The 12977-nt window shown below is 35.8% G+C and overlaps 1 protein-coding gene across 11 annotated transcripts in view; it reads left to right on the top strand.

Annotated features, from left to right (window-relative positions):
• Window positions 1–12977, top strand: part of RALYL (RALY RNA binding protein like) — a 682789-nt gene that overhangs the window by 540919 nt on the left and 128893 nt on the right. For all 11 annotated transcript variants that reach the window (XM_073892721.1, XM_073892724.1, XM_073892723.1 and 8 more), the window contains one exon: window positions 8355–8430. In XM_073892721.1, coding sequence (XP_073748822.1) covers window positions 8355–8430 — 76 coding nt within the window. The remainder of the gene's footprint in view (window positions 1–8354; window positions 8431–12977) is intronic.

Below are 12977 nucleotides of genomic sequence, written 5' to 3' on the forward strand. Positions count from 1 at the left end.
TTCCACAGCCGGACCAGAATTGAGTGGCATAGCAAATGTGACATCCAAAATCTGGGTAAGAGCAATGAGAGAGTAGGCAAAGTTCTAGACCGTGAGTCTTGCAGCTCTAGTTTGAGGCTGTTGCTGACTCTCAGTCCTCTCTCTCAGGGCAGGAGCAGGTATCAGTCAGTGCCTGGCACAGGGGCCATGCTCAATAATAGAGACAGTTGTAGTGAACTGAGCTAATGATATTACTATGAATGCCCTTTAGTTTCTCAGTTCCTCAAACATCTGTGTACATGACGTGGGAATAATGATTCCTGCTCTGCTTAGTTCACAGGATTGTTCTGAGGGTCTAAACTAATAAATGCTCAAACACCCTTTAATGGAGGGTGCTATACTAGGGAAATGTAGGGTTCATTCATTCCCTTGTCAAACATAACGGACTATTTTCTTTATCTCCTGAATTTTTATTCAATGGAATAGTAATGAATCCTTAAATCTTTTAAATGTGAACAATAAAAGGCTCCAAATGACTTTTCCTGGCAGTCTTTATGCCATGGTTGAATTAAACTTTTATTTAAACCTGGGGAAGGAAACAAAACAAACAAATCTCATGAATTAAGATAATACTTTGAACTAATTCTTTTTGAAAAATATTTCTTTTTGGTTTTTTCTTCATCTAAAAAATGATATTGATAATGTGGATACCTTATTATACTATAAGTTAGACATCACTTTGATATCAAGGTGAAATTCCTGTAGAAGTAACAGATACCAGCAGGGATCACTAGTGGTAGAGGTAAGTAGCAAGTGTCCGTTGATTGTTGTAGTGTAAATAATATATAATTGAAGAGATTAAATTATCTTTTTGCATGAGGATATTCCAAATTGAAACATGGCAAAGAAATAAATGTAAACTATTTTTCTAAATATTTCAGGGTATCTCATAAACCACTGTTCTGAGAGCACACTGTTTTGTTGGGTGTTCACATCCAAGTGTGCCATCCAAAACATACTCTGTTACGCTCTGGTTTCTCTTCAGATCGCATAAATCTTTCGCCTTTTACAAAACATACTCTGTTCATACATATAGATATATATATAAACATATGAGTTAAACACAACTGAATGTTTCTTTTTTCCAGAATCTTATCCTTTAATATGCATTATAAATATCCAAGAAAGAGATATATTATAGCATTTTTACTGAACTTATTTTACCATGATTTATTTGTTTGGCAACATACCTATGAACATCTTCCAAAACAGTTTAAATAAATACCACTTTAGGAAATGTGCTGAACAACGTGTGTTTGGCTAGACACACTACAACCTGGGCAAGGATGTGCCTTCTGGTCTGTATGAATTTAATCAAACAATAGACTCATTGAACACCTATGGGATAAACAACACTGTGCAGGACAAAAGTCCAAAATCAAAGGCAAGTACTCAGTAGTCTGTGCCATTGGAGCAATGTCATATCATAAAATGGGGTTGCCAACAGGGAGTCACACAGTGTTTGGGTGTCAAATTGGAGGTATCTTCCCAAGAGTTATAAAGCATGAACTAATAGAATGCTGTTACCATTGTCTCATTCACACGCTAACGAGAATCATTCAAATAAATACATTAACGTGTGTTGGATATCGTTTCTGAGAAAGACACTTTGGAGCAGTACCTGTCTCTGTTTGCCTCATCTCATTTACCTCAAACCAGAATAGGTTCAGCTCATTGACTTTTTCCAGCTCTCTAACTTTATAGTTATTTCTGTCATGGTATATTGGCATCGCTTATTTAACTTAGATATAAAGAAGAAAGGAAAACTGATTAAATTTTTTAGAACACGAAATATATATATTTTTTTTATTTGAGAGACAGAGAGAATGAGAGAGAAAGCACATGAGATGGGGGGAGGGTCAGAGGGAGAAGCAGACTCCCTGCTGAGCAGGGAGCCGGATGCGGGACTCGATCCAGGGACTCCAGGATCATGACCTGAGCCGAAGGCAGTCGCTTAACCAACTGAGCCACCCAGGCGCCCACGAAATATATTCACGAAATATATTTTTTAAGTAGTTTACTGTGAACAGATATGGTTAGTGGACCAACAGGATATTTTTCAGTTGTTTGATTTTGAGGTTTAATCTTAGAAGAATAATTTTGGAGTAAACTTTTATTTTTTTCAACCTATTTTTTTCATGCTAACTTGAAATATCAAAACTTCAAAACAGATAGGGGGTCTGTTCTATGAGTCTCTTAGTTGGTCCTTACTGAGGGCTCACAATGTCAAAGGACAAAATGCAGATGCCCCTCCTCCTCCCTCCTTGCGGAAGTCTGCTGTCTCCAGTCATCTCCTATCCGTGGGTAAAAGTTTAGCTCCCTTCTGCTTTGTCCCTAAGACCAGAAAGGGGTTGGGGAAATTCTCCCACACAGGTATGATGTATATTGTACCCAAACAGAAACACTTTAAGAGACTTCTTTTTAATGGTACTTACCTAACTTTACTGACTCTCTCTACAAAAATGTAATTCTAATACTCAGATAATAGAGTCCACCTTCTTGATATATAGGTACATTTATAGGTACTTATGCAAAACAAGTAAGAATTTAACTAGGATTTTTTGGATGATCTCAAAAAAATTTGTTGAGAATGATTAAACCCATGGCCTTTCTTGAGGACAGTACATGATTTCTAAATATTAGTATTTGGTATGATTCTGTTTCCAAATTTGGGAATTTAAGAAATGACACTTTATTTCCTGTATCTCAGTGTTTTACTCCAAATCCCCTATCTTATAAGAGGGGCCGAAAAGTAAACCTTGGTCATTGTTCTCTTGCCCTACCTATGGGAAACTTACACAGTGCCCGACAATCAGGGAAGGAAACCTCAGGATATCTCTCCAGCACTGACCACAGAGTTTACTGTTCAGATGTGATTTGCCCCATTTGTATGGTCCCTTTGAAGGCCAGTAGCTCTTGAGACATGAAAACCTGAGCCTTGGCTTCCAAATAAACCATGTTGTTCTGAAGACACAATTAAATTTTATATTTATAAAGTTCAGTACAATGGAAATGCTCATTCATACAGAGCTTGGCAAGACTTCACGTTCACTGACTAGTTGAGCTCACTGACCTCTGTCCCTCCTCCCTGGACCACATCCAACCCCTTTCACCCTAATCCCTGTCCATTAGCACCAAGTTATGGATGATCTCCACTATAGCAATATAAAATATATAAAATATAAGTATTTCTTTTAATAAATTCAAAGGAAAATTATGCATTTGAGCACTATCTTATGTCTATAAGAAACAAAAGATTTTTTTCTCCATTTTTTAAAACTTTTGAAGAGAGGCCCATGTCTGGAAATACTGAGTTTAACAGCCTTTCATGAAAGGCTTTCTGTTGTATGTGTATGCTGTCAGACTCCTAAGTTTATCTTCAGAACCACTAGGACCATATTTTTTTTTTAAAAAAGGTGTTACAGTATTTGTGTTGACAGACTTAAGTCTCAAGCTTTTTATTTATTTATGAGAATAGTTATGCATTTTCAGTTCATAGTAGAGACTCATGGAGTCTGAGCTAGAGACACACACATTGTGTCTTATTATATTTCATGGACATGTGTCCTCTACCATCATTACAAACCTTATAAAAATAATAGAAATTTGCTTTTGTTTCACTCACTTTTTTGTTCCAACTCTGTCACATCTGAAAGATTCAGACAGCCTTGATCTTTGGTTGTGCCTTATCCCAAATCATACAAGAGTCACTGTCTTCATGATTCATTCTCACAACTGTCCTCTACTTGGAACCCAAAATTATATCCCAGTCAAATTAGATGTAAAGTTCTAATTGGGGTCTCTACTAATTTACTCAGATCCAATAATCCCACCCAACTGCTCTTCTTTCCTGCTATTTCCTCATTCACAATCTTTGCTGAAGCCACCTGTGCACCAAAACTCACTACCCCTGACCTGAATATTTATCAATTCACAACTTACCATCTTTGTTCCCATTTTCTTTAATCTTGTATTAGTTATTAAGTATATACAAAATAAAATTTATACTATATTAGAGTTATAAAGAATGATCATTAAAAACTCATGTTCCCACTACACGTGCACACTTAATAGTACATTATAATTAATTTTCAAGTCTCCTAGATGTCCTACCCAAGTTCCACATTCTTTTCTGCCCTTTAAAGGTAACCTTCATTCTAAATTCATTGTTTATCTCTGCTTGCTCTTCTTTTATTTTATTACATGTATTTGATTCCTATGCAATATTTGTTTAAATTTGTATTTTTATTAACATAAAAGGATTCATTCTGTCAGTGTCTTTCCATGATATCATTTTTTGGTCAGTGTTATGTTCCTGAGATTCAGTGTTTTTGCCTGTGGCTCTAAGTCTCTGTCTCTGTCTCTCTCCCTGTCTCTGTCTCTGTCTCTTTCCCCCCTGTTGTATAGTGTTTCATTTTGTAACTATATCACAATTCGTTTATCCAGTTATCTATCAGTGGATATTTGTGTTTTTCTAGAATTTTTTTCTTAGTGTACTGCAATGAACATTCTTGTATATAACATATGGTGCACATATGCAAGAGTTTCTTCAGGTACATACATACCTCCTGGGTCATAGGCATTTTAAGTTCACTATATACTATATAAATTATCTTCCAAAATAATTGTACCAATTTATGCTTATACCTGCAATGTACACCTATTCCAGTTGCTCTCAAACCTCACCAACTCTTGATATTGTCAGACTTTGTAAATTGTTGTAAATTCAGTGGGTATCAATTGTATCCCATAGTGTTTTAATTTGAATTCTCCATTACTATGCTTGCTTGGCAGCACATATACTAAAATTGAGTTCTCCATTACTAGTGAGTTTAAGAGTCTTTTCATGTGTTTATTCAGCATTCATCTTTCTGTAAAGTGCCTCTCCTATGTTTTTTGCCCAATTTTCTATTTGGTGGTTTGTCTCTTTTTCCTATTATGAAATGATGTTTTTTATATATTCCAGAAAGAAATCCTTTCTCAAGGATTTCTTCATCTAGTTTGTGGCCCTTCTTTTCATTGTCTTTATGTAACTTTTGATGAGCAAAAATTCTTTTTATTTTATTGCAATGTAGTAGTAGAATTTATCAATCCTACATTTTAAGGCTAGTGCTTTTTATGTCTGGTTTCAGATTACCCTTCCATATTCTGATCTCATAAAGATATTCTACTACATTCCTCCTAAAAGTTATATATTTTTGACTCTCACATTTAGGTTCTTAATCCAATAGTAACTAATTTTTCTGTATAGTGTAAGGTAGAGGTCCGATTTCATATTTGTCCTTGCACTAACTGGCAACCAGTTATTACAACTTCAGAAGCCTATCCTTACTCACTGATCAGCTATGCCACCTCTTTCCTAATTCAGACATCCACATCTGTGTGTGTCAGTTTGGAGGTCCTCTACTCTGTTGCAGTGGTTCATTTTCTAGCTGTACCATTATTACAGTCTTAATTACTACAGCTTTAAATAAATCTTGCTAAGGCAACTTTGCCACCTTTGGGTTTTTTTTCAAGGGTTATTTTGACCTTTTGCTCTATCATATAAATTTCAGAATCAACTTATCCAACTCCACAGAGACATGAAAAGAATGTTTGGTGATTTTATTGAAATTATATGGAATCAATAAATCAACTTTGGAAGAATTAAAATGTTTGTTATATCAAGGTTTCCAATTTCTCTATTTATGTAAGGTAACTAAAATCTTCCAATACAGTTTTATAATTTTTGTTATAAACATCTTTAAAATTTTATGATGTATTTATCCCTAGGTACTTTACTTTTATACTAGATAAATTACATCTTTTAGAATTATATTTTAAAAATGTGTATTGCTGTGTAGAGATGATTTTTGTACATTGGCTTTGAACCCAACAAATTTATTAAACTTGTATTGATTATAATAATTGTGGATGCTTTGGAGTGTTTATGTGGATCCACTTATTATCAGCAATTATGACAGTTTCATTTCTTCCTTCCCATTTCTGATACTGTTTCCCTGTCTTCCTTCACTGACTATGAAATCCAGTACAGCATTGTACAGAATTAGTAATAGTGAATGCCCTTTTAAATTCATTGATATCAGGGGCTGGCTCAGTCGGAAGAGCATGCAACTCTTGATTTCAGGGACATGAGTTCGAGCCCCCATTGGGTGTAGAGATTACTTAAAAATAAATAAACTTTAAAATAAATAAAATAAATTATTTGATACTAAAGAAACTGTGGCCATGGTTTCACTATTAAGTATGACATTTTCTAGAGATTCTTTTTTTTTGTAGCTATCCTTTATTAGGCAGAAGGAGGAAGTCTCCATCTCTTCCTAATTAAGGATTTTAACACACATGGATGTTGAATTTAGTGATTATATGGTTCATATTCTTTAATGTGGGCACTCTCTCCTGCCCCCTCTAGTTCACAAGGACATGAAAGCTAAAGCTCAAGTTCTGGTTCCAACAAATGTCTTCAAGGAACAAGGTAGAGTCAGTCTTCCACTTCCATCTGAGTTCCTGCTTTCACTCAGGTGTAGAAAAAGAGATACATTCTACAGTTGACCCTTGAACAACATGGGTGTTACTGACCCCTTGTGCAGTCAAAAATTCACATATAGGACATGCATGCCTGGGTGGCTAAGTCGGTTAAACGGCCAACTCTTGATTTGGCTCAGGTCAAGATCTCAGGGTCGTGAGATCCAGCTCCCGTGTAGAGCTCTGCGCTCAGCAGGGAGTCTGCTTGGGATTCTCTCTCCTTCTCCCTCTGCCCCTCCCCAACTCCTTCTCTCTTTCTCTCTCTTTCTCTCAAATAAATAAATAAATCTTTTTTAAAAATTCACATATAATGTTTGACTCCCCCAAAACTCAGCTATTAATAGCCTACTGTTGACTGGAAACCATACCAATAAAAGAAACAGTAAACATATTTTGTATGTTACCTGTATTGTATACTGTATTCTTACAATAGAAGTAAGCTAGAGAAAAGAAAATGTTATGAAAATCATAAAATACATTTACAGCACCGTACTGTATTTATTGAAAAAAATCTGCATATAAATGGACAGTGCAGTTCACACCAGTGTTCAAGGGTCAGCTGAATTTTATGTAGGAATTTTGGTTGTTTTCACTGGTGGGTGGCTCATCCATCCCTAATCCAGGGTATTTAGCCCACTGTAAGGAAGAGAAGCATTCCTTTTCTTTTCGGTCAAAATAATGCCCCTCACTTCTTTCAAAGCTTTTCTTGAAGTTTGCCTTTTTTTTAGATTTTCCTTTTTATCATGTTTTAGAAATTTTAACTTTATTAAATCTTAGTTTTTATGTAATTTTCCAAACCTTTGTCACCCAACTTTCTAACCCCTTAACAGTTTTACACATTTTTTTAAGACAGAAGTTGGTCAACTATATGTAAATACTCTTTTGTCATGTACTTAAGTATCTTATTGTCTTATCTTAGACATTTTATCATGGTTTTAGTTCACGAAGGCCAAGGATGTGCTCTCTTCTTCTGACCACCCCAGAACTCTAACTACACATTCTAGTTGCTGAGTGCATTGTGTTATTCCCTCAGTAAACTTGGTATGCTCTACAATTCCACCCTTCCACATTCCTTTTCTACATAGATGGAAAGATATTGTCATGGGAAATTAATAATTCCTCTTATGTCCAAAGCTCTATTCCATGCAGATGTCTGTGCAAACTGAGACATTCCTGCCAAAAATCCAGTTTAGAAGGATATCTCATTCTCTCTCTCTCTCTCATTTTTTTAAAGATTTTATTTATTTATTTGACAGAGAGAGAGGGACACAGCAAGAGAGGGAACACAAGCAGGGGGAGTGGGAGAGGGAGAAGCGGGCTTCCCACGGAGGAGGGAGCCCGATGCAGGGCTTGATCTCAGGACCCTGGGATCATGACCTGAGCTGAAGGCAGATGCTTAACGATTGAGCCACCCAGGCGTCCCTCTCTCTCTCATTTTTACTAAACATTCTTCATTTCCTTTCCTCATTCAACAGTCTTTTTTCATAGTTCTTATCACTTTCTAATATGTTATATATTTTTCTTATTTATTTTGTTTGTTGTTTGCTGTCTATTTCTCCCCCAGTAGAAAGTAAGTTTTACGAGGGCATGGAGCTAACCTGTTTGGTACATGACACAGCTCAAACAGTGCCTGGGCTAGAGTAGGTTGAATAAAAATAACCGTTGAATAAATAAATGTCATACAACATTTGTAGAGGCAAATGGCAAAAGGAAAAAGAAAACCTCATGATTTATTTTTCTCATATGGATTCATTTTTCCTAATCAGTGCTATATTATTTTTTGCTTTTAGATATCAATATGGCAGGAGAACCCAAACCGTACAGACCAAAACCTGGAAACAAGAGGCCCCTTTCTGCACTGTATAGGTAAGTAAGCAATTTTGCAAGATATAGTAATGGAAACTTGTTACAACTTTAGAAGGCAATATAACCTATAAGGAATGTTTTAAAGAACAATCTTTCCTGGCATAAAGTACAACAAAATGCTGGTGATCAACATATAAATATATCACACAGCATTGGCAGGGATCTTGTACACCTAACCTTCCTATCTCCACTTAACCCCTATACAAGATACTCCTCTAATAAAAATCTAATAAAAATCTCTCGTGACTCTGCTGACAAAGTGGTGGAAAGGTCAGTTTCTTTTGAGTACTGCATGCAGTGCACTGTAGGTATTTTTCCTATGTTGTTTAACTTTCATAACCATCCTGCATTGTAAATATTGCTACTCTCACCTTACAGATCAAGAACCTGATATGCATTTTCTTAGAGATTTTCCCTAGGTCACACCATTTGTAAATGATGGCACAAAAGTTCAGACTCATGCTTTCTGATACTATATCTTGAATTCTTTCCACCCCATCATTCAGCCTCTTTCATCACAAACTACATGTTCATTCCCCCCTATTTCTCTAAAACAGCAAAGGCAATCTATCCCTTCTCCAGAGAGACATACCTAACTACCTTTAACTTTTCCTAATATACTTGGGTCTGAGTCAACTTAACATTCTGGTCTTTCCCCTCTACATGCCCCAGTTTATCAGTGTCCACACCCCTAATTTCAATTGTAGGTGGATAAGTAGACGGTATTGAGGGTCTTCATTGTTCTGTGTAAACTTCTATCACTTTAGGTAAAGTTCAATTCCTTTCGGGAAGAAGACAAGAGTAAACTAAGAGAACTTTTAGTTCTTTAAAAACAGCCACTTTTTTTTGCATTTTTAAAATTTTATTATGTTATGTTAATCACCATGCATTACATCATTAGTTTTTGATGTAGTGTTCCATGACTTATAAAAACAGCCACTTTTGAAAAAAAAAAATGTTCTGCTGCTAAGCCATATGTCCCACTCGATGAACTTGTGCCATAGGTTTTTGTATTGTTAAATGCAGATTTTGTATTTCTTTCTCTGTTAAATTCCCTTTTGTTAGACTTAGCCAATTATTCCCAGCTATTGAGGTTTCCTATTATCCAATTTATTTAGTCTTCTCCCAGATACTTATCTTCATTCCATCAGCATCCACATCCAAAGAGCTAATGTAAGTGTTGAGCAAGCCCCCCTCCTTTTCCCTGATATTATTTGGATAAAGGAGAACTGACTTATACTTGTAAAAATTGATTATATTCTGATCTAGTACAGTAAGAAGAGTATTCAAAAGATAGCTTGGAGCTGTTGTTTTGTCTTTGTTCTCAAGAACTAGCATTATCTCCTTTTTTCAGACACTCATAGCCTCATTTCCCAAACTATGAAAGAAAAGGGTCAGAATTCGATGAGTTTCAGGTCCTATTCATTCTTAACACCCCAGTGCTCTCTAATGTGTGACCATCAGAGACCGTAAGGATATATTGAAAATATGTCTTAATTGCTCTTATTATTTTGACTGTGTGGATTTATTTATTTTAACTTAAAAATTTATATAAAAATGCAAAGGTGTAGGTCTTAACTAATTTGTTAAATGATCATAAGGCAGTATTGATGTTAAAGGTCAGAAATGAAGTCACCAACCAAAGGCAAGTGATCCTTTCTGTACCTTGTTTGAGGTAAAGGATAATACTAATAAAACTGAAAAATGCAACATCTTTTTTGATCAGATTCATTTTTAAATGTATGTGTAGAACAACCATTAATGCAGAACATTTAAAAAGTCGAATTTTCAGTAATTAACAAAACAAACTGTCAGTGGCTTTTTTTTCTCACCAGAGAGTTACCATGGTGCAGTAATGTTAGTTTTCTTATTTTCCCTGTTCTTGGACTCTTTTGATTTTCTTATGAAAATAGAAGCTTATGACAAGAAACAGATGTCTTTTTAACTATTATTTCTCTATTACTAAATTATGTTGAATTGTGAATTCAAACAAATCAGAAGCAGAAGCTCATTTAATCTGATATATTGTATACAAATCACATTAGTGGAGAAATGCTTATTTATCCTGTTCTCATCTGTTTACACAAATGAAGGCTAGGATGTCTGTGAAATTAAAAAGCGGTAACAAAGGGAACAAAAGAGAGCGAATGTGCAGCTGAGAAAGCCTTTTTATACAAACTTTCTCATTCTGACATAAGCTTCATAATAGTAATACCTTCTTTTTATGTGGGCAAACTGTGTTTTCATAGTCAGTATTCATCTGTTCACCATAGAACTCCACAAGGTTGGTATTATGTGCCTTGCATTATAAATGAGAAAACTACGTTTCCAAGACAATAAAGGACTCGCCCCAACTAAGGTAACAAGATAGGAACTGAACTCTGGTTTTCAGCCTTCAATTCTAGTGATCTTGCCACTAGATCCCAGCTCCCCATATTTACTGACCTGCTACTATCTAAACAATACAGATTATAAAAATCAGAGATTCCTGCCCACCAAAACCAATAATCAGTTATATTTCTGTCCATGAATATCATGCCAGCAGGTGGCAAAGGAAAGATTCTACACTAGACAGCATAAGAACAAGAGTTACAACCAATTTCTGTGATCATAGGGCACAGGTTGTGAGCTTCAAGTTCTTTATCTCACATAACGGCTGTACAATTTTCTTCATTGGATAAAATTAAATAATTGAGGCGAAAGCACCTGGCTTAGTGTAGGGCATATGGTAGCAGCTTGAAAAGAGGTTGTTTCTGCTTTCCTATTCTTTGTATCTTGAGTCTCTTTTCCTTATCTGTGAGATGAAAGAGCTGAAATAATTTCATTTATCCATTCATTTATTCATTCATTCATTCATACAAGACATGTTTATTGTGTATCTACTAGGGTTTAGGCACTGTGGTAGCTGCTTTTCAAGGCAAATGACATGAAAAATGCCAAGGCTACAGGGCAAGGAGAGAGCAAATGAAATAAAATCAATTATTTTTCTGGTTATTAGTAACCTCCGATACACCTTTGTGCTCTAAACTGCTATGTCTCTATGTCTATTTACTCTGTTGGGGATGTGTATGATGTACTATCAGACTTTCTCCTTCATCTGTATCCATTTCATCTCCATCATCGAATACAAAGTAGTATTTACATGGAATACACACTGAGGCATTACTTCGCTCTGTTACTTCTTTTAACAGGATTTTCAGTTTAGCCCAGAAACCTTCACCAAGCATTTATCATGTGCTAAATTAACATGGTATACTTGAAAGACACAAAAAATTTTAAAAACATACCGAAGCTTTAAAATATTTACTGTTAAACATGAGTGAGATGTACATATAAATAAGGAATATAAAGTATACATTCAGTTCTATAAGAAATGAGAGAGGTACTGATCCTGCCAAGGGGGAAGAGAGTGAAAGGTCTGGGTGACACTTGAGCTGGCTTCTGAACAGACAAGCATTCACTCAGCAGACAAAGAAAAAGAAGGGCATGCTGGGCAAAGAAAACGTGAACAGGGTGATAGGCACAGAAATAAAGAAAATCATCTCATGGTGAGAACTAGTATAGTTCACTTGATGAAGAGCAGGTACCTGGAATGCTATGGTGGCTCAGGCTATCAGGATTTTAATGTGCGTGCTTATCAGATTAAGGAGATTTGGCTTTTATGCTACAGTCAACAAGGAGCCATTTGAATATTGTGAGCAGTTGGAAATGGAATGGAAGGTTGAGTGAGAGTCACAGATATGTCCAAGGTCTCCAGCTTAGGCAACTGAGACGATGATCATATGAGTCTGTTAGAAGAAAGAGGAAAGACATGACAAGCAACAGCAAGCTCAAGTATAGAGTTGGGGAAAGGAAGCAAAAGAAATTATTTCAGTCTTAGACATGAATTCATAAAGACAGACAATTCATTAGAATAGCACTTACAATAAAAATGTCTCCCGTTAGGGGCTATTTGTAAATGAAACATAATTAATCATTTGTGAACATTCCATAAATACTGGACCTAGTCCTAATGGTGAATAACAAATCTATTCTCTAGGGAAAATATTGTAACTTTTAATAAATTGCTGCTCAAATGTGCTGTGTACATTACACAGTGTCTATGAGGGCCTAAAATAAAATTCTCCCCCAGGAAGCGAGTTTCCCAGCATGCCAAGTTCCAATTAATGCTAAATAATAGCTAAATGAGAATAATTGTATGATGATTTTGTTTCTGCTTGTAAAGGAGACAGACCTTTCCTCTCTGAAGTGAGTAAAGCTGACAACCAGAAAACAAAGATACTATTTTTCAGAGCTGACCAAGTACAGGTTTTCACTCACCTAGAGGCGGCCCTCCCAGTCACAGGGAGCAACAACCCAGTAAGACACATGAAACAAAGCTTCATCCCACTCATTGCATGGATATTGCTAGGTATCATTCCCAAATATGGTTTTATGCCAAATATGGTTATACAAATGCCTTTTATGGCAACCTTCCCAATTCACAGAGATGACCATGGAAATCAAGATTGTCACTGCAAGTAACTTTAAGGCTCCTTAAGATTGTC

Source organism: Callorhinus ursinus, unplaced genomic scaffold (genome assembly GCF_003265705.2).
Source record: "Callorhinus ursinus isolate GAN/ISIS: 27379988/994484 unplaced genomic scaffold, GSC_fseal_2.0 scaffold5, whole genome shotgun sequence".
Classification (NCBI taxonomy): domain Eukaryota; kingdom Metazoa; phylum Chordata; class Mammalia; order Carnivora; family Otariidae; genus Callorhinus; species Callorhinus ursinus.